Source organism: Saccostrea echinata, unplaced genomic scaffold, assembly GCF_033153115.1.
Source record: "Saccostrea echinata isolate AGI-Se365-2 ecotype Australia unplaced genomic scaffold, CSIRO_AGI_Sech_v1 ptg000062l, whole genome shotgun sequence".
NCBI classification, from domain to species: Eukaryota; Metazoa; Mollusca; class Bivalvia; order Ostreida; family Ostreidae; genus Saccostrea; species Saccostrea echinata.
The window spans coordinates 4,982,531-5,009,717 of record NW_026889811.1 but is presented as its reverse complement, the minus strand read 5'-3'; the positions used below and the strand labels follow the sequence as shown (position 1 = coordinate 5,009,717).

The window sequence follows — 27,187 nt, the reverse complement described above, 5'->3', positions numbered from 1 at the left end:
CGCACCATAAATTATTTTCTTTCATGCATACATGTAATGTGGATAAAGGAAAGTTTAAAAGTCGAGATTTTAGCATTTAATAGAATGATTTAAATATGTGTATAAGATACATGTACATGTAGTTAAGACATACTTAAGTCAGCTCTTCCGGCCGCCCAAGTTTTTCTAAGATTGTCAGATCTTTGCACGCTTCTAGTTACGGTCCTAAGTCTACAAGACTGTACTTAAGTCCTACTTAAGCATGGTCTTGGACTTAAATACCCTTTCTAATGTTTGTTACGACCCCCTGGTTGCCGGAGGTTCCTTGAAACTCAGTTCAAATTTCGATTTTTTTTAAAAGTGCTTTTAAGTATCTGGCACTTATAGAGATACAGGTATTCTTGATTTTTTTTTATATGAATTATGGTTACCTCACTCCCTTTTAAAATGACATATAGGCCACTTTTAACAATGTTAAGAACCTTGTACAGAATGATATATTATAAAGTGCACCGATAATTATCAGACCATATTAAGTTAAGCATCCTTGTAAGGCACCGATTCAACTTAATCACATGAACATACTTCCAGGACAACAACTGATAATCTGTATCCTCTGTGGAGATTAAGGTATTCATGAAAATATAAACACCGATATGACAAAATAGGTAGATGGACTGTTAGAGTCATTTAGTTGTCTGGACTTGGCGGTCAACCGACACGGAATGACACAATAATGGCACCTGGAACGTCTTCTCGGCTACCTTCGAGGAAATCGTGTCGGCATGTCTTGAATTTGATTTTTAGTGTTCGGAACATCCTGCTTATTATAATTACACCGATTATTTTGCTTCCGATCCTTTTACTGGTGGAAGGAAACGTAAGTGATCTTTTTTTTTTAAATTAATGTTAATCTGTACATTTACTTTCAACTGTTGCGCTCTGCTTTATAAATATTAATATTTCATGACAGTGTGTAAACAATTAATCATGTCGATGGATTGGATAATTTATTCAACATCATCTTATCACAGTGTAAAATGGCGAGTTTAAAAGTGATAATTAATCTCTCATCTAGCAAATCCAGCTTAGATGAAGTGTACTATTAATGACAGAAATAATTTGGTTGTTTTTTTTTATGCTATTTGGGTTGACACAGTTTGCTTCTCGGCAGCTTGTTTCAATGAAATAACCAACAATAGCCACCTCAATGAATGAATAATCCAGTGGAATGTGTACTTATATTTGTGGAAATAACATGTCTTTAGGGTGGACGTTAAAAGGTTACTGAAATCTTTCTATGGTGAGGGCTTGTAAATAAGAAACAAATACTTATAATAACTAGAGCAGAGCTCGTTGCAAAGCAACGAGTAGGTCTTCCGTTGGAGCTGCGAACAGGAAGAAGTGACCTTGAGTCAAGGTCATGCCACATTCTAAGGTTATAAGCAATCTTGTAAGGGGTATCAACTTGCAATGTCTCACCAGTAGAAAGACAGTTAAGGAATGTTGTTTCTCCGTTGATGACCTTGAACTCGTTCAAATGACCTTGCATCAAACCATGACACACTCTGGTTATAAGCAAACCCCATCTATGTGTTACCGACTCGACAAGTTAACACATGTTCTTCAGACCATTCATCCAGTCAAAACATTCTTTCCTTAGTGACCCTAAATTTAATCAACATGGCCGTAGGAACCGAGGGAGGGCCCCCCAATAATTTTGCCGATATATAGATTACTATAGTAGACATAGATACTATAGCTTGTGCCACCTCAATAAAAACGTCTGATAACCTTTTTTTTTTTTTTGCTTGTCAAGGAATTTTTGGTAGTTGGTGACCTTTTTTTTGCTTGTCAGGAAATTTATGGTAGTAGTGCCCCCTGAACTGTCGACTGAAAATGTATGGCTGCCCCCCCCCCCCCTGAATTTGCTTCCTATAGGCCTGATCAAGGCAATGATACACTCTGTATGATATCAGCGATACCCTTGTGTGTGTTTCGGAATTGACAAGTTCACAGTTTGCATTTATTGCATGATAGTGAGGGAGACATGAAGATTTCTTCGCCCATAAAAAATCATATTCCCCGAGGGCAGCATGAAGATTTCTTCGCCCATGAAAAATCATACTCCCCGGAGGCAACGCCCGAGGGAAATATGATTTTTCATTTGCGAAGAAATCTTATGTCTCCCTCACTATTATGCAATAAATTGTTTATAATACCGAATTAACCAAAATGCAGGAATTACAAAGGAGATCCAATGAATAAAGCAAACATGCATTTGATGAGAACGATATGAAAGAGATGTAAGTTACAGGTACACCAATAGCCTCGTTTCATAAAAAAAATTCCTACGTGACAAGTTTGTGTGATCACACCAGTAACATTCAAACACCATTACACTTTTACACATTTAAATCGACACAATCAATCAACGATAATATGTTGACGGTGCGACCGTTGGGCGAGTGCATTGTTCACTTAATTTTAAGATCCGCCTCTTCAAACAGCACGAGACATTTGGAACGTCTAGACTGTGACGTCTCATGACGTATGTTAGCTGTATTTCCATAAACGAATTTTGAAAAGTGCAAACATTTTAACAAAGAACGTTTAATCTACTATCTGTATGCAATTCCATTAATTAAGGTGATTTTTTGGGGTGAATTTTTAGTTGTTGTTACCGCGCGAACGAAGTTAGCAGCGTCGCTATAAACAATCTAACTCCTCACTCGTTTAATTGTGACGTCACAATCGTGAAACACGACGTTTTGTTGCAGGGCAAACATGATGGACACGTGACTTTCTCGGCCAATCAAATTCTATTTTACTAGTGATTTTTCACTTGTAAGCTAGTTTTCACAGAGGTATAATAAACGTTTTTTTAGACCATACATCGAAATAAATTATCATAATTTCTATAGTCGTAATTTATTAGGTTCAACTTACTGCTTTAAAGGATCATTGTAAATGTTTTATGCCCGATTTGGATTCTGAACAACGTGTGATTTTTGAAACACTGATGCCCCATATGGCATCTTATGGCAAAAGTTAAAAGTTTCTCAAATGCAAGTCAAACTCCATGGTCAAGATCAAAAGATAAAAAAAAATGTTATTACCCAAATAAAGGTCTTGAACAAAGAATATACTGTGAAATATATACTAGTATGAAAGCCACAGCAGCAACAGTTTAAAAGTTATGGCCAAGGTTAATTTCTTTAAAAGGTCAAACTCCAAGGTCAAGGGATCATAATTGTTTGTACTTGAGGGAAGGTCTTAATTGTTACAAGGAATACACACGTGGTATTAAAAAAGCCTTAGCACCAACTGTTCAAAAGTTAAAACCAAGGTTAAAGTTTTTCAAAAGTAGGACATACTCAAAGGTCAAGGTAAAATGGTCAAAATTAAAGGTATACATTGACAGGCCTTGTCACAAGAAAATTACCTATGTAATATAAAAGCCCTAGTACTAGTCATTCAAAAGTTATTGTCAAGGCTAAAGTTGTTTAAAAGTTGGTCAAACTCCAAGGTCAAGGTCAAATGGTCAAACATATTTATACCCAAGGAGGAGACTTATCACAAGGGATACAGATGTGAAGTATAAAAGCCATAGCACCAACTGTTCAAAAGTTTTGGCCAAGGTTATAGTTTGGTAAAATTTTGCGAAAGAGGATCAAACTCCAAGTTCAAGGTCAAGAGGTCAAATATGTTGGTACCTGAAGGAAGTCCTTGTTACTAGGAATACACATAAGAAATATGAAAGCAGTAGGTTCCAACCAATCAAATTTTATGGGCATAGTTAAAGTTTATGCGGACAAAGAGGCTAACACAGTCTAACAGACAAATAGACAGGTGGACAGGACAAAAACTGTATGCCCCCCGGATCTTCGATTACAGTAGCATAATAAAATGTCGGCGTCTTTGGGTTTTCGCATTGGCCTTAAATCTGAAAAGCCAAAGGATTACAAGGTGCATTACGATACGCTTTCACATCATGTTCTATAACCCAGAGCATATTGTCTGCAAAGATAAATATTTAATTCAGTATTTAATTAGCTATGCATAATTATCTATGTTGTTTTAAAAAGGAAATATAAAAAAAATATTTGTTTTATATTTTTCGATGTAGAGATATACAGAAAATGTTTTCCAATTTTAAGTCCTATCGCAATACACATTTTAAAAAAAGTGTGTGTTGGAGGGGGGGGGGGTCATTACATTTTTGCTGGGATTCGCCTATGTATGACCGTAGAGAAACAAAGAGTGGGGAGGGTGCAAGCAGCAACTAAATCAAAATTTACATATTAAAACTACAACAAAAGACTATTTTCAGAAGGTCTGCCCCCCCCCCTCCCCCGTACAACGGACCTGTGAGAAAAATACTGATCCTACATTCAGAGTCCCAGGGCACCAGGAAAGAGTGGCAAAAAGAGAATATCGGTTTATTTCAGTCTATAAGTCGAATCAAAATATCTTTTCCTCAAGAGTCTTCTTTCTTTGAGTTCTTCCCAGTGATCGTGTGATTTATTTCATTTAATTTACGTTCTGTACTGGACTTGGAAATTAAAATTAAATGAAGACATCTTTAGGTTCCTGAGCTGGCCTTGAAGCCCGCAGAACAGATTTTCTGCTTTATGATAAATTCAAGTGATATGTAATTCGGTGTTAATTTTGTGTTGATTTTATTAATGTTAATTTCATCAAGAAATATGAAAAATTAATGTTTTAACTATACATAGTGAGGCATTTTTTGTGTGGAACGATTATTTTGGGGTTTTCACGATTTTTTCATATGGTACACATGATGAGTAAGTGCAATAAATATAATTTGTGGAAAAAATGTCCAACAAGCCCCGGGGTTGAATATCGGGGGGGGGGGGGGTCTGTCCACAAGTACCTGTTGTCAAGCCCGTAGAAAACAATTTCAGTTTTTTTGGGAAGGGGGGGGGGGGCAAATAGAAATTTCCACAGGTACTTGTACTCGATTTTTTCCTATGGTACACATGATGAATAAGTGTAATAAATATAATTTGTGGAAAAAAAATGTCCAACAAACATTGGGGTTGAATTTGGGGGGGGGGGGGATCCTGTCCACAAGTACCTGTGGAAATTTCTTGATACATAAACAGAATTTAAAAGCATGTATTAGACATCTTTTGAAGAGGAGAGGGCACGGCCGTAATTAAAAGTTATATAGAGACTAGGAAGGAATGAACTGTCATTAAATTTTGGCTAAGAACTATTACCTAAACTCTTCACTTTCACATTTTCAATTACAGATTCTTGTTTTTAAAAAGCTATACATGTACATTTATATGTATCTATTAGATGCATAAATTATGTTATTAATCATTTTATCTTAAAGGAAAAGTAAAAATCTCAAACAAACTTGTTCCGCATATTATGCTCTCTGATTCATTACTCAACAGATGCTTCATATACATGTAAGAAGGGAAGACTGCAGACTGCAGGTGTGATAAATTCACAGCATGCAGCTCCAGCCTTAATTCCAACTTTGTTCCAAAATATTATTATTCAACGCGAAAAATTAGAATTAGCCGATAGAATATTTTGAATCACTTCGGAAATGCTGCCGTAACACCAGACTGAGTTCACAATATCGAGTGATTTTGATTGACAGGTGTAGCGCCGTTGTGCATGGATTTCGTGTAACTATACATGTACTGCAGATTGTGGTTGAAAATAATAAACAAACAGATCTAAAGAAAAGATAGTGTATACTGTACATATATTTGTTAAGAACCAGTTCATTCATGAAACGAATTTAGTCGTATTATGTGGGCCCATGTTAGATTTGACAGGTTGATTTACTAGTAGAAATTCAATTGACCACAGTCATTTAGGGTATTCCGAATCACCCCGCACATCGCGACTCTCGGTAATTTACCTTACCGCTGTACCTCATACGACACATGCACAGGTGTGACAACCAAACAGTCATTATTAGTAAGGTCTATACTTATTGCATACAACAAATAAAGAGGTAAACATAATGCGTTAACTAAAAGAATTAATTATTTTAATTCATTAACTTCCTATCCTTTTCGAAGAAGATGCCCGTGTAGAAACGTATTTCTCATCGATGTCGTGGCGTTGTTGGTGGATGAAACATGGCATATAAGGTATCGATAGAACAGCAATTTTATAAGCTTTTGTGAGTATTATTTGTTTTTTATAACACCTCAAAAATATACTAGTTAAGGCCGCATTTGTAGCCCCCTACAGTTTCGAACCACGTGTGTACATGCCCCTAGCCAAATAAATTGCACACGCTACATGTATACTTGTTATATGTCAGATTATTATTTTTTTTATAACATTGTTTTTCTTAAATGCAAGGGGTATGAAAGTAATGATTTGACAAAGCAAGAGCTACAATAAGACTATCCCGGGTCCCGGTATACACTTGATCAGTGTTGATCAATGTTCATATGTACGAGTACACGTATGCAAATAATTCGATAGCTTTTGAAGATTTCAACATTCATTTTTGTAACACGCATATTTGTAATAACCACTTTATATACAAAACAAAATTTCATTCTCTTATATGGTAATATGGACGTCGTAATAGATCTGACTGAATGCTTGACATGCCTGTTTCAAAAACGTTTCCTAAGTTATCTTAAGATATGCCTATAAGTTATAACTTTAGAAGTTCCTAAGATTTATCACAGCTGTATCGCGAAACAATCTTATCTAAAAAAAATTTATAAGTCATTTCTTAAGTTGTGCCTTTAAGGACTAATAAAATAACATTCCCGCTCTATATACAACTCTCAGTATGGTATATATTTTTAGATTCAAAAAGGAAGGGTGCGAGGATTGGGGATTGCCCCCACTTTTAAAGGATTTGGACACAAGTATGCTTAACTTTGCGAAGTGTGTTGCTAGATCCAAGCATTCACAGACACACCCTTTCAAGCCATCTTCCCTTCCGAGCACACGATATTTGTATTTTAATTTTTAAACATTGTTCTAGGTGTTATACATTTACTTTATTTTGTTCTTATAAGGTATCTACATGTAAATAAAATTTTAAACTGAATGCTTCATAGCGAACACATGCGAGTTTATATTTTTCAAACAATCTTTGCCAATTACTACACTGCATGTACACGTTAGTTGTTTGTGCGGTGTAGAGCAACCATCAGAGTACACAATGTATTTCAACATCGAGGTGCCCGCGGCTCTCTGTGGCACCGTGTATGTAAACGAGGACTGGACTACAACACTTAAGACACAAAGCGGCAGAGATGGATGAAACTGTTTGCTATCTTACAGACTTGAATTATAGTACATTTGAAGGAATTTTTATTTATGTTAATGTTTATTTAATTCTATAAATAATAAATGGACATTCACAAGAGTGATGGTAAAAATAATATGTGCGTAGCATGCGTAGTAATTACAATTATTTACCGAAGCCCCCATTCAATTACAATTGCAGATGAATTAAAATACAACAACACGGGATAGAGCAACTTTTTTTTTAAATGTATTGTTGCGTGAACAGACAAAAACAGCGATTAAAATTCAAAATGATTTTTTGCACCAGTGTTTGGAATTAAGATTATAAAAGATCGGTAAAGTAATCTTACTGATTCGATATAATTAAAAACATACCTTTCCATTAATTAATAGCTCTTTGTACAAAATTGACATTATACGCGATCACAAATACTAGCTTTGTTTATGGCCACAGGTGGCTAGTACACTGGTGACCTCGATCAACAGCGTGGGATTTGCGCGTTGGGTTACATAACTAAACATCGAGCTGAACATGGAGACCGTAATATGCATACAGCTAATTGAATGATCGTGAATTATTCAATGCATACAGTTTAAAATCACTTACAAAGTTTGTTGTAATAATAAACGTAGAAAGATAGATTTAATATTCTCCGCTTTTGAACACTATTAATCTAATTTAAAAAAGAAGAAAAGAAAGACTAGTTGTAATAAATAATTTAATAGTGAACCATAAACCACGTTTTAAACCTTATTAAAAAGAAAATTAACATTAAATACCGCAGGGTATATTATTGATAGCAAGTCTGTTTAAGTTATACACATGAAGAGGTCTGATTTCCTTGCCGAATGAATACCTGTTTACCTGGCCTGCTTTCTAATACGTATTACGCAATACCCATGGTATACTCGAACAAAACAACATTTTCATTAGATCAAAAAGGTGTAAAAGAACAATTTTGTTCCCAAGATCCAGATCGAAATATTTACCGTTTTTGAGTTATAAAGCAAAAACTTTTAAGGGCCCAAGATCCCTAATCATAGGGGCCAGCCCCTTTTAAATAGTATGATATAAAAGCCCTTGCAATTATGCACAACTTTTGTTCTACATGTCTTAACAAAATATTTCTAGTTTTCAAGATATAAAGGAAAATATGTCAAATTTTTTGCTGTTTTCCGCGTTCTAACTTTTGACCCCTCTCTAGCGCCATTTTTAATGCAAAAATCAAAAAACAAAAACCGATGTGCACAACTTCAATGCTTCCTCTTTTCAATTTCAAAGCGTTTTGTGCTCCAATTATAACCATTTCTGAGCCTTTGTCTGGAAATCGGAGGCATGCTAAATTCAATCAAAGGGGAATAACTCGTGAACAGAAGGTAATTTCCGAATTGTATTACGGTATTCTGACAGTGTTTTGTAAAGTCTAAAAGCTCTGAAAATTTGAACAAAATCTGTTTAAAAATGAGGAAGATATGAAGCGTCAAAGTTGGCATCTAGGAAAAAAAAAGAATAATAAGAACTAGAGCAAAGCTCGTTGCAAAGCAACGAGTAGGTCTTCCGTCCAATTTTCAGAAGCATTGCTTGTAAGATGGATAAATGAAAGTAAAGTATACTTAAAAAGAAGGCCTCCAGACTAAAAATGATATGTCGATCTGTATTTAGTTTTTTATGATTTTTATCCTGATTTTCGTTAAATAAAGCAAATCAAGGCTACTTCCGGTTTGACCGGTAGTCACCCCCAATCGACAGAAAATTGGGTCAAAAGTCTTGGTTGAATTCAATCATTTAATTTTATGTTGATATCTGCAGAAATACGTCATTTATAGTCACTTCCGGTTTAACCGGAAGTTGACAAGAGACGATACCGGACAGGAAATACAATCAGATGTCCTCTGTGACATGCATAATTCAATTCAATACAGTGCTGCTATCCTATAAGTTGACAATCCTATCCTAGCTATCCTATCGTGAATCCTGCATCCACAATCCTATCCTGTCATTTCAGTCTAATCCTATCCTATCCTACATTGTGTCCTGCTGCTCTCAGTTTTTTTTAATATTTAGGAGTTAATTTGACAAAACGAAAAAAAATTATAAAATGACCATCAAATAAAAATCAGTTATAGTTATGTTATTAATTTAAATGTAATGAATTTTAATGGAGAAAAAATAATCAAGATCAACTTCCATTAATTCCTGAAACCCCGCACGAATTAATTTGTGAGTAACCAGTTAAAATGTAAACAAAAGAATTGTAATAAAATGTAGGCAAGTATTGATCTAGCGAACATGTGAAGAAATTGGAACTTCGGAAGAATTGAAGAAAAAAATATAGTTAAATTTTATTTGTGTTCAATTTTACATACTAACAATGATCAGGAGACGTCAAGGTATTCGTGATTTCTTTCGAATTTGTTCTCTATGAAAAATAATTGGAGTTAAAATTAGAGAGAGAAAAATGGGAAAACAATAAAGATTGCAGATACTTTTCTAATGTTATGATTAAGTAGACAAAAGGAACAAAATTTAAACTCTTTTTAAGAATCAGACCACGAATACCAAATCCTTCATGCGGGGTAGGTACACTGAATTATAACCGTACCCATTGAAGAAACAATTTCTCTATCATGTCTACACATACTAAATAATGACAACAAGAGGCCCAAGGGCCTTATCCGTCACCTGAGTACAACAATTTAGAGGATCCATAAACTGATAAATGAAGCTTTAATTGTTGCCCAATAGCAAGAAAATTAGTATGATTAAGATCAATAAAATAATTGGCCTAGTATCTTTCTATCTGCCCCCCATTTATCACTATTACCATGCAGACTTTTAACAAAATGTCTATATTATTACCTCTCACATTGGCCTCACTTTGCCTTTGAAGAACATTTAAGAAGATAAGTTATTTTTGTTTCATTTTTATTCATCTATTATTTCCAAGTCTACCTAATTATTAAAACTATGAAAGTACTTTTTATATTATACAATAAATGTTCTTGCATAATTCTCTTATTCTATTAACCTTTCAAATACATTATCTACAGTGATTAATTATCAAAAGTGAATGGCAAAGGGGAATAACTTCACTCAATAGAATACAAATTAATAGAGCCCTGTCCAGGACCAGAACACTTGACTAAATGGTCCAGATGTTGAAAATTTACAAATTTGGAAGAAGTACCCTCATCATCATAACTATGCAATTAGTTGAAGATTTTCAAAGATTTCACACATTTTCACTATCTTATCAAATAGAGCCCCCCCCCCTTTCAGAGAAACAACAGAACCCCTGGGACCACAAGTTTTAAAAATTTGTAAAAGCATCCTTGCTCATCATAACTATACACTTGTTTCTTTGCTTTATAACCAGGAGTAGAAAAAAATATTTTGAAAGAAATTATGAATTTTCACTATATAATCAACAGAGTCCCCCCCCCCCCTTCACCAGAACCCCTGACCCAGGGGCCATGAAATTCACAATTTTGGAAGAGGCAGCCATGCTCATCATAACAATTACTTAGTTAGTTTATTTCATACCCATAAGCAGAGAAGATTTTCAAAGATATAATGCATTTTCACTATATAATCAATAGAGCCCGCCCTAACACTAGAACCCCTTACCCAGAGGCCATGATATTCACAATTTTGGAAGAGGCAGCCATGCTCATTATAACTATGTACTAAGTTACTTTATTTCAAACCCAGGAGCAGAGGAGAAGATTTTCAAAGATTTAATGCATTTTCACTATATAATCAATAGAGCCCCACCCTAAAGCCAGAACCCCTGACCCAGGGGCCATGAAATTTACAATTTTGGAAGAAGCAGCTATGTTCATCATAACAATGTACTTAGTTAATTTATTTAATACTCATGAGCAGAGAAGAAGATTTTCAAAGATATAATGCATTTTTACTATGAATAGAGCCCCTCCCTAGCACTAAAACCCCTGACCCAGGGGCCATGAAATTCACAATTTTGAAAGAGGCAGCCATGCTCATTATAACTATGTACTTAGTTACTTTATTTCATACCCAGGAGCAGAGGAGAAGATTTTCAAAGATATAATGCATTTTCACTATATAATCAATAGAGCCCCGCCCTAACACCAGAACCCCTGACACAGGGGCGCCATGAAATTCACAATTTTGGAAGAGGCAGTCTTGCTCTATATAACTATGTACTTAGTTAGTTTATCTAATACCCAGGAGCAGAGAAGAAGATTTTCAAAGAAAGAATGCACTTTCACTATATGATCTATATAGCCCCGCCTTAGCACCAGAACCCCTGACCCTGGGGCCATGAATTTCACAATTTTGGTAGAGGGCTTAATGCTTATTACAATCATGCCAACAGTTTGACTGCTTGATGTCCAGGAGTAAAGAAGAAGATTTTTAAAGATTGCATTAATTTTGGTGGTTTTAGCCCCACCCCTCAGGCCCCAGGGGGGCAGGGACCATGAAATTCACAATTTTTGTCCCCCTTCACCCATAGATGCTATATGCCAAAATTGGTTGAAATTGGTTGAGTGGTTGCAGAGAAGAAGCTGAAAATGTTTAAATGTTAATGCACGACGACGGACAAAACCGGATAGCAAAAGGTCACCTGAGTGACTCAGGTGACCTAAAAATAGGATATTTTTGATGTTTTAACAAGTGCATGTTTCATCTGTTCATGAAAAATTTATGCAAAACTTTTTCCCCTTAACTGGGCATCACGAAAATAACGTATAGATCTAACTGCACCTATATCAGCTGTATATTAGATTTTACTTTTGGCGTAAATCTAAATAAGAAAAAAGATATGATAAGATATGACAAGACCATAAACCGAGAACAGACAAGTCAAAATTTAGATCTAGAATATGCTGACTTTCATTTATTAAATAAGTTAAAATTGTCTTATTATATTCAATTTTAAATGTATGATAAAAATTTGTTTTATATTTATTATTAAAGTTATTCCTGTTTGAAAGGTTCAGTTCATCATTTGTTTGTATGTGAATTTTTACAAACATGCAACATTTTCATCATGTTTGCTAAATAAAAATCAAGATATTCAAAATGTTTAAATTTCTTATTTCGCTTCATTTTGTTCTCAATTTATGGTCAGTTCAGTGCCGTACAAGTGTATCTTAATTAAAAAAAATATTAATGTGTGAGAATTTAATCAATTTATGTTTGCAGAAAACATTTTCCTAAATCTTCATAGTCAGACAGGTTGACAGCAATAATTATTGTAGTCAGTTCACACATATTCCTTAGATCTTATAAAACATGCATAAGAATCCACAGTTGTTACAGTATTTATAACCAAAATTTAAGTAAATCTTGTTTTTGATCTTGACATTTGATCTTGAATGTTATTCAGTGTCTAAATGAGGAATAAAAATAATTGACCAAGTTCACAATATTTATTCAGGGTAATCCCTTTTCTCAGTGAATATAAATATAATTATATATATTGGACCAAATGCATATTATCTACAATTTATATTTACAATGTATAACAATTGAATGTTCCATTATCATGAGACAAATTCATTAAAAGAGTCCATTAAAATTATACATGTATTTCAATGCCAAGCTCAAAGATACATGTACATGTGGTTTGTTTAAATGGAAGTTTATCAATGTCTTATTACAGTTGTATGTTTTACATGCATATTATTTGGCCTGCTTGTCCGTCGCTCAAATTGAATTTCAAATGTCAAAGTAGTTGTCAGAGAGATGGTCATAAAGTAACCGAACAGTTTCACAAATGTCATCAGTGCACAGAAAACAAATACATCACACACTGATCTCCTTAATAAAGAACACCATCATTCCAGACTCTAGAGGGCTCTTGGACACTGGTTTGAAAATCTTTCATTATTTATTCCAGCAGCAGATAAGATGAAGAAAATTTGTACAGCTGCAAATTTGCAGGATTGTCCTGAAGAAAAAAAACACACACCATTATGTGCATGTAGATTGTAAATTGTGTCATATGCATTATGCATTAAAACTGTATTTGATTGTGATTATCTTTCTCATTTCATGTACAATTGTCTGAATTTAACCTTTTTCTCTCCCAGAGTAATGCATTAATTTTAAACAAATCAAGCAAAATCAAATCTTATATTGCAACTTCATAGTCAGAACTCATATCTTAATTAAACAATCATAATTTTCATAATTTACTTGTAGATTATAATTCATTTCATCTCGCCGTCTTGCTAACTAGTATGAGTACATGTTTGGATGTTTTTTTCTCTCAATTTTCTGCTTGGATTAAGCTATTTAATATGTTGTTTGTTAATTTCTTTTTATTTGTTGCTTGAAATTTGAATATTAAAAAAAATGAAAATAAATATAACATGACAATGATGACCAGAACAATTATACATGAATTTCAGTTTTACTCTCAACATTTTAAAAAGAAGAAAATCACTTATTCATAAAATCTGCAGACACTTCATCTCAATTTGGATAATGATTTTTTATGTATTTTAATGAAACATGCATAAACACAAAATAAATAATCTAATCACACCTACTTCTAAATGTAAAATCCTTTATATTGTGATGACTAATGAGGGCAGGCAAAATTGGGTACCATTCTCTGAAATGAAGAAGATAATAAATGATTAATTTATGTTACATGTTTTATGTTTAACTCACAATAGGTCATTATCATTGTATCATACATACAATGTACAAACAAGTGCTGAGTGGGCTTATTATACACAGTAGCATAAGAAATGATCATGATGATTCTGCATTTAATTATTTTACATGTAAATTGCAATCAGATAAGAAAAAAATGTTTTTTAACCACAGTAGGGAAATGAGTATATAGCAATAACAAACTGAAAAAGGTATAATACATCTGATCATGTGACAAAGTATTTGTAAATATTTAACCCCCCTACCCCTCCTCTTTCTACACAACCTCTTTTTTCCACATCCGATTTCTGTGTATATTACAGTAGAACAAAATTTTAATAGTTCAAGTCATTAAAACATTGCTTAAAGGGAGAGATACATATAAACATGCACAAATTTACAGTGTGTAGTATACTTACAAGGTCTTGCACCAAACAACTGTGATTATGATCTGTTATAGTCCGCCGCTGACGGTTCAAGTGGAATTATCCAGACAAACAGAGCACATTTAACAGAGAAACATGTTATTGAACTGTAACACAAGTAGGAATCGAGTTAATCATCCAAACATGCTGAAGAAATACGATCTTTTGATGTCCGATCTCTTCTTTGTTTACATGCGAAACTTCTTCCGGTGATCGTTCACGGTTAGATCGTACGCCATATTACTCGAAGGTAATAGTAGAAATGTGTGTTAAGAAAGAAAACACGTCTATTTTCTTTTGTGATTTTATAAATGATTCTTTTGTACACGTTCTATATCCTTTTGCATTTCTGTAATTTATTCTGACATATGAATTAACCTTTACTCGAATCTGATTGGCTGTAGGATACAGGATGGTATAGGATAGGATTGGATTAACTTCTATATGTTTCTATCGTGAATCCTCAATCCTGAATCCTATCTATCCAATCCCATCCCATGTCAACTTGTGGGATAGCAGCACTGTACCAATATCTGTGAAAATAAGTAATTTTCTACTACTTCCTGTTTGGCCGGAAGTGACGTCATTCGACGCATTTTGATGATCTCGCAAGCTGCTACTTGTCATGTTGAACAACTTTGCTTCTTTGAAGTATTACAAATTCTCAATACTTTTTGAGATATCAGGAAAAATATTTTGGCCCCTTTAGATTCCTTATTTTAGGGGCCACCCTTTTTTCGAGAAATCATTTAAAAGATCTTGTAATTCTGCACAAATTTTGTTATATATGTTTTAACAAAATATTTCCAAGTAAAAAGATATCGTACAGAAAGTGTTCGAAAATTTGAAACTCTCGATACGACTTTTTTCAGGCCATAGCGAGCGTCGACGCGTGGCACTTTCGGTGAAAGTTAACTACGTATTACAGATCTACATATGTTGCTCTGTCTTCGCTAAAAGTTTCACGTTCCTGTGATGAGTGGTTTCTTAGAAAACCTGCGGACAAACTGACCCTCCAAAAATCACTAAATCGCAAAAATCTTCGGACCGGAAGTGACGTCATCAAAATAAAAAAATATGTATCAAGATTTTTTTATGTTCTATCAGACCTGGAAGTTTCATGAAAATCGAGCGAATCGTTTTCGAGAAATCGCGTGCACAAAATCGGTAAGAAAAAAAATAATAAGAACTAGACGAGCTTGTTGCAAAGCAACAAATAAGTCTTCCGTCTAAATTTTAAGGAGATGAGATCGAGTTCGGGAGACATCTACGGTCATATGAGCAAGAATGAGCCATTTACCATTACTTCCGGTGTGACCGGAAGTGACGTCATTTTGACGACTTTTGATGATCTCCTTAGCTGCTACTTGTCGTTTTGAACAACTTTGCTTCTATGATGCTATACAAATTCTCAATACTTGTTGAGATATCAGGAAAACACTTTTGGCCCCTCTAGCTCCCTGATTTTAGGGGCCAGCCCCTTATTGTTGATATCTTTTGAAAGATCGTATCATTCTACACAACTTTTGCTCTATATGTTTTAACAAAATATTTACAGGTAAAAAGATATTGTAGAAAAAGTGTTAGACATTTTAAAAATCCCGATAGGACTTTTTTCGGGCCATACCGAACGACGAAGTACGGCACTTCCGGGGAAAAAGAAATGCGTATGTCACATCTACACATAATGCTCTATCATCGCTGAAAAATTTCATGCTTCTACCATGAAGCCCTTTTGGGGAAACTGCCGGACAAAGTGACCCTCCGAAAATCACTAAATCGCGGAAAGCTCGGAACCGGAAGTGACGTCATCAAAACAAAAAAATATACATCTAGATTAGATTTTTTAATGTTCTATCAGACCTGTAAGTTTCATGAAAATCGAGCGAGCCGTTTCCGAGAACTCGCGTGCACAAAATCGGTAAGAAGAAAAACAATAATAATAATAACAAAAAATAGTGGAAAAGAAACCTAAAAAAACAAGAAGGTCTTCCGCTGAAGACGGAAGACCTTAATAATCTTAATCATCACAATCAGTAGAAGGTCTTCCGTTGGAAACGGAAGACCTTAACAAGATTAAAGTGTACATGTACAGTGTATTGTTCACGCGCATCTTTTGATGGTACATTATTTATAACAAGTACATGTACATGTAGTGGCCCAACTAAAAATGTAAAATTCTTTTACATTGTATTATATTGCCTTAAATTGTAACAGTTTCAAACACAATAGCAAATTCATTTCATTTTGTATTAAACTTGCAGCATTTTATTTTCTCTGCGCAAAATTATACACGAATTATTATTTTATAATTTAAGATAATTACTACATGTACCAATCATTGAAATACGATTAAAATTGGTAGAACGATTTTGGTGATTTTACAGCAGGGTACTCCAGCAATTCTTTTTAAAAAAAATCCTTCTTCATCATCAAATTATTCTAGAGAAAAATGCTCTAACGATCTGAGGCACATTTTATTTAGAGGAAGATTTTTTTCGCGCAGAGTATAATATTTTGCAAAAATTCGAACACGCACGAGTTGAATTGGCACCCCCCCCCCATATATCGTTCATGACTTTCCTCATTGAATTCCTTTCCCGTTAACCCTCATTTATTCTTCAAAAATTACCCCAAGACGTAACACAAGACACATTCAAATGATGAGTCCTATCCAAAATTTCCAGAAATTTTTAATGTTATTTTGCAGAAGAAGTAGCAACGTTAACAGCTGAGTCTAAAACAAAATGAAATAAAATTTTGTCTTTAAAAAGTTTTAGAGAATATAACAGTCAAATTGCAACAGCTTCCTTCACTGCCAACCCTTTTAACATTGAATCGACTTGTGTCTATCGTAAGTATTATAAGCTAAATTGTCTTACTTGCAAATCAGACATTGATATTACTATGTAATTCATGTTATGAATAATTAATCTTAGTTTCTTTCTGGTCAAGGTATACCTTTTGATCAGAGGCTACTTATGTGGAAGGTACCTGCATAAAACAACTCATATTCAAAACTGTCAAAAATTGTTCACAGTTATACAATTTCTTTGGCACAGGCCTTGTTAAAATGAAATTTTAAGGTCACAGATACCCTGCAGCCTAACATACTAACTGATCAAATATAACGACAGTTTGTTTGCTTAAAAAAAACTTAGACCAAGCTAAATCTGAAGAAAAACTCATAAGAAAGAAAAATGTAATTTCTAATTGATTTCCTCCAGTGTAAATTGCTTGTAGAATATTGAAATCATAACCCTGTGCCACTTCGTTTCACAGCATTCAAAAAGATCCTTTTCAAATCAAGAGAAAGCAAGACGTGTTTGTGAAACACTGATGCCCTGTATGGTAGCTCAAGGCCAAGGTTAAAGTTTTTCAAATCTAGGTCAAACTTCAAGGTCAAGAGTTAAAAAATGTTGGTACTCAATTGCAAAGAAATGCCTTGTCAAAAGAATTATACATGTGAAATATGAAAGTCCTAGACAAGTATCAACCATTCAGAAACTATGGCGTAGGTTAAAGTTTTTTTCAAAAGTAGGTCATACTCCAGGTCAAGGTCATGAGATAAAGAATTATTATAATGATACTAAAGGAACGATCTCGTCAGAAGGAATACATATTAAGTGAAATATATTTAATCCCTAGCAACAACCGATTAAAATTAATAGGTAATTTCGGGGACATAAAAATGTCAAACTAAATCATCCCTTTGTATGTCGAGTATAAACTCAGCTTGTTTGGATTCAGTCATTGAGTCTTCATATCAAGAAACATGAACAGAAGCAGTCAGTTTTTTGTGTGGATTTTCGATTCAAAATTATCCCGAAGATCTTATTATATATATATATATATATATATATATATATATATATATATATATATATATATATATATATATATATATATATATATATATATATATATATATATAATAACTTATACGACTTAATTAATTTGCTCAAATAGAAATTCAAATGGCAAGCTAAGAAGTCCAGATCAATCGTATTAGTACTGATTAAGCAACTGTAACAATATAGTCAAATGGCTCCCTAAATATTAAAAAAAAATACAGATCGGGTATGAATTCCGAACCCTTGCATTTACTGTATTGATGCAGGCCCATAGGAAGCAATTTCAGTTTGGGGGTGCACAACCATACATTTTCAGATTTTCAGTTGGGGGAGGGGACACTATCAACCACCAAAAATTCCTTGACAAGCAAAAAATGCCATGTGATGTAAAGCAAAGTTACACATGTATTATACAAGTAAATTTCTCGTTCAGAGCCTTCACTCGTTCAGAGCCTTCGCTGTCGGGTGATCAACCTGAACTCTTTTTAATAGTCTAAGAAATATTTGAATTTTCATGCTTGCGTACATATATGAAATTTAACTTTAAAATACATTGTAGTTTGAAACAGGCGATTGGTATAAAAAAATTATTTTTAAACTTTTACGAACAAGTTTAAAATACGGGCAACGTAGTCTTACATATACTGTAATGGAACACGACTTTTTTTTTTGCTCGCAAGAGACTGAAAACGAAAAATGGACATTTACTAACGAAAGTTTATCTAGTTTCTATTCCTCCTTTGCTATATATTTCTTTTTAAAAATGTGTCAAAAGAAACTTCTTCTATAATTCTGCTGTGACTAGAAGCATAATACATGTATATAGAAGGCGAAAATGTCAATAAAAACCTCGAGTTCTTTTTAAACATTACAGTCATGTATTTTAACATGCGTCCCAGTCAATACTTGTAATTTCCTTGCTCAACACCTGAGATATTAGATTGTTATCCTCATATTAATTTTTAAGGGCTATATGATCCGAAGGCATGGTTGAAAGGACAATAAAGATAGTGATAAACATTTTTATGTACTTGAATCTTTATTTAAATAAAAAAACAATTAAGTTTTGTATATTATTCATATTATATATTACAATTTGAATAGACAGCCATTTGGTTTCGAGGGTCGACAAAACGGTTTTTCCGAGAACACAGTCAATAAATGTTTTTTTTTTATTATAACTTCTTTTGACACATCGTGCGCTGGCTTCCATTTTTGCGATACTGATCCCACGTACAGTGTAAAAAACGCCATGTGCTGCAATATCAACAAGCATTCTGAGAGTATTGCATTAGCAATACTAGTCCCCTACCGGCAAGTGTAATCTGGTTCCCGTTAAGAATTGAAAATGCCATAATTCCGTCAAAAATTAATGAAGTGGGACGAAATGCAAACTTGATCTATAACTAATCAAGGTAAAGCCACATACCAAAAATCAGCTCAATATCTACAAGCGTTTAGAAGAAAATTGCGGAAAACCCTGAAAAATTGAAAAGGCCGTAATTCCGTCAAAAATCAATGAAGCGGAACGAAATGCAAACTTGATCTGTAACTCATCAAGATACACTCACATACCAAAAATCAGCTCAATATCTGCAAGCGTTTAAGAAAAAAGTGCGGAAAACCAAATGGGACAGACAGACAGAGGGACAGACAGACAGACGGACAGAAAGACAGACAGACAGACAGACGGACAGACTCAGAGGAAACCTATAGTCCCCTCCGGTTTCACCGGTAGGGGACTAATAATCGGTAATATTTCCTGTATATACGTATATGCTAAAAATGTTGAACATTTCCAATGCTTTTCTGAGCGGTTTAAAAAAAATCGATGTTGGACAACTCAGTGAGATATTGGACCGCTATGACGTTTTGTACATCACACTGTAGCAGGATAATCAATTATCGCAAACATGAAGCCAGCAGAAGATATGTCAAAATAAAAAGTAAAAGGTATAACAAATCACTGACTGTGTTCCTGGACTAAATGCATTTTGTCGACCTCTCTACCGAACTGTTTGTCTTAGGGCTAACGGCCTCCGGCATTAACAGTCTCAAGCAAACAGTTTGGTTCTTGGGTCCGACTAAATACATGTTACCCTCGAACCCAGTCAATATATTGTTACCCTCGAACCCAGTCAATATAATAGTATTTTTCTAAAATGTTAGATCTCAGCAAATCGGAGAGCTAGGAATTCTTCAATCATATAATACACAAATTCATTTAATTTAATGTTTTAGGAAGCAAAATGTGCATACTGTATTATTGTAATGGCGATATATTGGATAACAGAGGCTCTTCCTATAGCTGTGACGTCATTGCTACCAATCATTATGTTTCCAATGGTCGGACTATTGAGCGCAAAAGATGTGTCAAACAAATATCTCAACGTAGGTATTATTACAGTATAATATCTCAATGTAGGTGTTGTTATAATTACATAAATCAGGATTATTTCATTTTTTGTATATCTGTTTAATGTTTTTATTTGTAGAACTTTTATTTAATATATTAAGTAAGTTTCTACAATTTCATGTCATTAACGTTTTAATGATAAATACATGTAAGAACGTTGACTAAGATATTCAATGTCATAATAGCAAATTTAGTAAAGGGAACTACTTTCAGGACACCGCAATGTTGTTTGTGGGAGGATTGATCGTGGCAGCCGCCATTGAATACTGGAACATACATAAACGTCTTGCCCTCAGAGTCCTCATGCTTGTCGGATCCGAACCAAGATGGCAAGTTTTATCAGAAATCGCACTTTGTCTGAAAACGACTGGCTAAGTGTAACATTCAACGAATTATAACCTTTCTTTACACGAAGAAAATATAAATCAATAGCTTAATATGTAGTAATATACACGTATGTTCAAAATCATAAATCTCAACAAAATACACATGTACCTGTAAGCATGATTTATCACAACAAGCTACATGTACCCATAAAAAGAAACTGTTATCTTTAATGGAAGTCAAAATCAAATCGACGTTCAGGAGGGAATATTTTAAAGATTTCAAAAGAATTAAATATGCATTTTTTGGAAAATACTGTAACTGTATTTGTGTAATGCAGTCGCGAGGGGCAAAACATGTAATTCTAAACTTAGTGACCGATTCCAGATTTAAAATCACAGTCAAGAGTAGTAAAGTGAAAATGGATCTCATTGTTATATAAAATCATTAAAATTGTTTTGATTTATTTACATTTTGCAGTTTAATATTCAATTTCTATCAGCAAAGGCGCTCGCTCGCTCCCTGATCGGAAGGTCGAATCACGGCCGCGACTGACCTTATTCGATAAAAATAGGTAGCAACTGTTCCTTCGCCAGGTGAAGTGAAAGTTGCGGGTCCTTCGGATAAGACCTTTAAAAACTTAGGCCCCGTGTCACGGTAGGCGTTGGCACGATAATTAACGGTGGTCAATTCTCAATGGCTCTGAGTGCCGAGTAAAGATCTAAATTTGAAACCCTTCACCGGTATATGGTGACATCTCTATATGAGTGAAAAATTCTCGACGGGACGTAAAACAACATACAAATAATAAATCAATCTATCAACAAAGATTTAAAATTTTAAGGAAATCTTACCAGTTGCATGTACATGTATAATGTATCGCACAATGTTCTATGAAGAAAACATCTGTAAATAACAAACATCTATTATGTATTTTTTTCCAGGCTGATGTTTGGGATGATGTTACCCACGTGGTTCTTGTCGATGTGGATCAGTAATACAGCTACTACGGCCATGATGATTCCTATAGCTAATGCAGTCCTTGTTCAGCTTAAAGAAACACGCGATCTTGAAAATACAGATATTGAAGATGAACTAGGTTTGTAAACTTTTACTTAAAAGTCAATTTAACAGTTCTCCTATTATACACATGTGCATGTAATGATCCAAATATCAGAACAGAAAAAGGCTAGAATACAGTGTGGAACTCACCACCCTTAATTAATTATAAAAGACTTATGTTTGGATTTCTGAAGATACAAACGTAAAAGCCTAAGAAAAATACTTTTCTTGTAGTTGTACAGGTAGAAATGTCCGAGCAAAATGGTTCTTTAAAAGAAAAAGACCAAAAAACAAACAAAATGTAAGTTGAAAGTTTGAAAAATAGTTGCTAGGAATATTCAATTTATAGTTTTCATACTAGTGCCGTATAGCGGGTGTAAAATTTGGCGTTTTCCTTGCTCAAAGGCATGCTGAAAATTTTGGCGGATACAGATTTTCATGACTGCAAAAGGGACGAAGTTCATCTCAGATGAGTTTTCAATGCGTTTAGTATATCTTTGATTTTCGATTTTCGTAAGAATTTTAGCAAAAACCAATAGCAGATGTTTAAGAACGGACTATTTAAGTTAGGTTTCTTGTATTCAGTATCTATACACAAGGGTGCAGATTTAGCGATTGAAATCTTAGCAGGCTGCTATAAAACCGCTAAAATAAGCCAATGTTAGCACCCCGCTAAAAATTCCCGTTATACAGTATTTCATTTCACTGGACATACTACAAGATAAAATACGTTTCTTGTTTATGAAAAATTCTATTGTGTGTCGAAGCATTCTGCTTTTAAACGTCATATGTTTAAAACATGTTAAACATATTTTACACTTACAAATGTATGTTGCTCATCTTATATAGTATATTTTCCAATATTTCATGTATGTTACCTCTAAAGAAAAGATGCATGTACTATATATAGTATGTATTCTCTAAATGAAATATAATGATATTAGGTTATAGATTTATCCAATTTGCAAAACAGAAAATCATTTATAGAAAAAACCCTAATACCTTTCAATGAAAAAGGTTTTCTTATAACAAACAACTTGTATTTTTTTTCTCCATCGTTATGCATATATCAATATTTGTATTCTAGAGAGAAATTGTCTCAAAATGAGGAAACAGAGAGCCCAGAATATTTACGCATGTGCAAAGCCTTGTCATTAGGCATTGCTTACGCTGCTAATTGTGGGGGCGTGGCCAGTCTTACTGGAACCAATCCAAATGTCATTATGAAAGGTGTAGCTGACAAGTAAGGAAATATTTTTTTTCATTTTCAATAATTTAAATCGTAATAATTGATTTTGATATTTTTATATATTAGGCATAAAAGATGCATAATTACCAAGGCACGTTATTACTGAAAAAATCTTTAAAATACATACAGAGTTTTCCAGGAAAGGAATGGTACTTCCCCCGTAACCTTTGCGACCTGGATTCAATTCTGTCTGCCGATTTCTGCAATTGTTGTAGCATTCATATGGCTCTGGCTACAGTTTGTTTTTCTACGATGCAGGTAGGTTACCTGAGAAAAAGGTGCCAAAACTATATCTAATAGAAAATACATCAATCCACTTTAAGTCATACATCACGAGTATAAAAAAAGTAATAAAAACGTCTGAATTAAATCTGTTTTTTATTGTTGAACTCTTTGAAATAAATTGAGAGAGGGGAGATCTATTGGCTTCAAATAAAAGTACATTTTATTTCATAAAATCTTTTAAGGACGACAAAAAATACCCCAGAGCAGGCACAAAGAATCAAAGATGTTATAAGAAGGGAATATTCTAAGCTTGGACCAGTCAGGTATGATTTTTCAAAAATGGCACCGCAAAGCAGAACATCTCCTTGCAAAATGGCACATCCGTCCCGATTTAAATTATTGCATGCGTTACATACGTTACACACTCACCCCTCCCCAACCACACACTGACACGAGCGTGTTGTACTTACTATATCACCTCCAACTTCAATGCGAGGGGATGATAGATTAAAAAGACTTTAAAACAACTAAAATCAAAACAAAATAACCAGGGATAACCATTACCTATTTGATTCAGCTTTGCTCAGGGAGCAGTCATTGCCCACTTTGTGCTGCTGGCAGTATTATGGATCACACGAGACTTGGGAGGTGTAGGAGGGTGGGGAAGGATTTTCCCACCAAAGTAAGTTTAATTATATTAAAAATCTTCACATTCTCATTCATTAAAAATACGTAAATATCAGAAAAAATACATAAATGTCTTTCAGAACTGTGACAGATTCCACTCCCTCCATTCTCATTTCCATCAGCTTGTTCCTATTTCCTGCAGTTATCCCTTGGAGATTTAGTGGCAAGTAAAAATTTGCATATAAAAAGCAAAATGCATAATAAATTTCAACTACTAAATGTGCCATTATGTGGTGGAAAAGGGCAATCATTTTTGTTCTTGCAATTATAATGATGACCAAACATACTTTTAAAGCAATCATGGGGAAACTACAATTTACTGTATTTCAGAAAGACGTCATGGTAAAAGTGTACCAGCTCTTCTACCTTGGAAAGCAGCCGAAAAGATGGTTCCATGGGGTGTAGTGCTCTTACTTGGAGGTGGATTTGCCTTAGCTCATGGCAGCAAGGTACAAAATCAAATGAAAAAATTTGAAACAATTTTTGAAATTTTACTAAATAAAGTAAAGTGTTATTATACCTGAAATTGTGTTATATTTTGTTTTCCAGGCTGATATATTTTAAAACTTTAATTTTTACAAGGTATCTGGATTATCAGATTGGCTTGGTTGTGAGTTGAGCGTGTTTAAGGATTTTGAACCCTGGGTCATGAATCTGGTTCTTTGTTTCATAGTGGCGGCAGCAACAGAGGTGACCAGTAACACGGCTATTTGTTCACTTATGATGCCTATTATGAGTGAGCTGGTACGATTGGTTTCTTTTTCCTTAAAAACTAAATAATAATGTAATAATTATCAAAGCTACATCTAAATAAATCATTCAAAAAGAGAATTTTACAGAATATCACCAAATATACTTTTCTATACTTTTGATTACTAGTAATACCTTTAAACAAGGCTGTAATTTCATCAGTTACCCTTTTACACTGTATTTCCAGGATTTGTGAAAAAAAAATTAATTACAGGTAATATTTCAGGTACTTTTCTACATTGTATATTACACAAACCTCAGTTCAATGCTAAACTTCAACAGAATTATTGAATTCCTTCATTTTCAGGCTTTGACCCTCGGTGTAAATCCACTATACTTCATGTTTCCTACCGCCATTGCTACTTCCTTTGCGTTCATGCTTCCGGTTGCCACTCCTCCAAATGCTGTAGTATTTTCCTACGGATACGTTAAAGTTGCAGACATGGTAATTCTTAACCATAAGGAAAAGTAACGCTTCATAACTGCAAATGTTTAAGAAAGAATTGATAAAATTTTGATTAGAATTACAAGACAGCAAAAATGGCACAACTTCATGGCCGAAAACAAATAATTTACAACACTTTGAAAACAAAAGCGCTATCTGAAACAATTCATTTTAATTTAACCGACCATTCAGAAATTCTACTAACATGTATAAAAATCAAAGGTTGATTTAATATGAAGTAGTAAAAAATTAATATTTGCTTACATTAACGTTTAGCATTGATCTATTTGATAGACTACATACATGTAAACGTTACGTAAATGTTCCTGGGTAAAAAATAAATATAAATTATGATGATAAAGGTACATTTTAATTAATTTTTTTTTAAATTACAGGCTATGGCAGGGCTTCTTATTAATGTTGTAGCAGTGTTTGTGCTAGTTCTGGGGACGGAGACATGGGGAGAAGCCATTTTTGGTTTTCATACCCTGCCGACTGTCTTTAAAACTGCAAACATCACTACCTCTAATTCTGCTCTGAAATGTGTATGATAATGGATCTCCAAGTGATACTTCTTTGATGGACAGCTATAAATCTTAATTTTGCAGCCTGGAATAAGTTCAGTATTTTTATACATAAATCCAGGTTTATCATTGTTGCAAATGATTTCTGTCGATATATATGTCGCTAGCAGAAGAAAAATGGTACACATACACGTAGCAGTTACATTTAACATGTTCTTATTAAAAAGACTAGTATACATGAATGTACATGTAGCTATTAAACAAGATCAGTTTTGTAGCATGAGTTTTCCTTTCTTTGTCGTAGAAATTTCGTATTTATTTGAAAACAAGACTTGTGAAGAGTAAGGTGAATGGTTTTTTTTGTATTTGATTATAAAAGGTGAAGATAACGAACAGTGATCAATCTAGTAAATCCAGTAAAACAAAAAAAAATGTGAACAGGGCAAAAGCATGGACCACCTGGAAACACCGGAATTGACCAATCACATCCTCCCTGAGTCTTATGTGCTGATCAGGAGTACTCCGTAGTCAAATTTAGTATAAAAGCATTGACTTAACAAATGGTATAAAAAATGTCAGACAAAGTATGGCCCAATGTTGTATCTACAAACAAGATTATTACAACTGACTTAAAACGGGGTTGTTGAAATCCTTGTAACATAAACTTATTTGTCAGAAGTTGCCTTGGTTTAAAAATTGATCGTGCTCTGAGCATGCTCTTGCGTATCCAATCAATTTGAGTGACAATAACACCACAAGACTGTGATGATGGAATATTACTGCATGTAAATGAATAAGGGAAGTTGACGATGGAAAAGCTGAAATCAAATTGTTTGTCATACATTTTGGTTATTAATATTGGCCATTATCGTCTGTAGTCAGTATAAAACATCCTAATATGAAACAGATGTAGCAGACTCTGCAGTGCCTTTAACTTAGAGTTCAATTTGATATATGGAGTCGACACGTGAATGGAAATAAATATTGTAAGTGATAAAACGTTTTCGATAGGCTACAGAAAGAGTTTTCTCTTCATGCATCTATAAACAGTATATTAAATAGTATTTTTGGCCATTGAAAATTGGTGGCGTTCCAACATCAGTGAAAAGTTTCCAAATTGACGTATAACAGTATAACAAACAAACAGAAATCTTTTGATCAAAAGAAAGCATGATTTAATATTGTCTGGCATGTTAGAAAACATGATGTTTGGCATTTTAAAAAAAGTATTTATGTCTCGTTTTTCTCTTCACAAACAAATATCAGTAAAGACTCAACATATTCGAAGTGCTCCTATGCATTTTGAGGAAAATGTGGTTTGTG

General features: G+C 34.0%; 1 protein-coding gene across 1 annotated transcript; it reads left to right on the top strand.

Annotated features, from left to right (window-relative positions):
• The first annotated feature begins 609 nt into the window (after positions 1–609).
• Positions 610–26,120, top strand: LOC133175553 (Na(+)/citrate cotransporter-like). Its single transcript, XM_061310674.1, has 14 exons — positions 610–859; positions 20,424–20,573; positions 20,812–20,927; positions 21,867–22,021; positions 22,219–22,285; positions 23,072–23,227; positions 23,363–23,491; positions 23,701–23,781; positions 24,036–24,140; positions 24,226–24,308; positions 24,476–24,594; positions 24,728–24,889; positions 25,203–25,340; positions 25,736–26,120. Exons 1-14 carry the CDS (start codon positions 716–718, stop codon positions 25,889–25,891), a joined length of 1,761 nt encoding a protein of 586 aa, XP_061166658.1. The 5' UTR covers positions 610–715; the 3' UTR covers positions 25,892–26,120.
• The last annotated feature ends 1,067 nt before the right edge of the window (positions 26,121–27,187 follow it).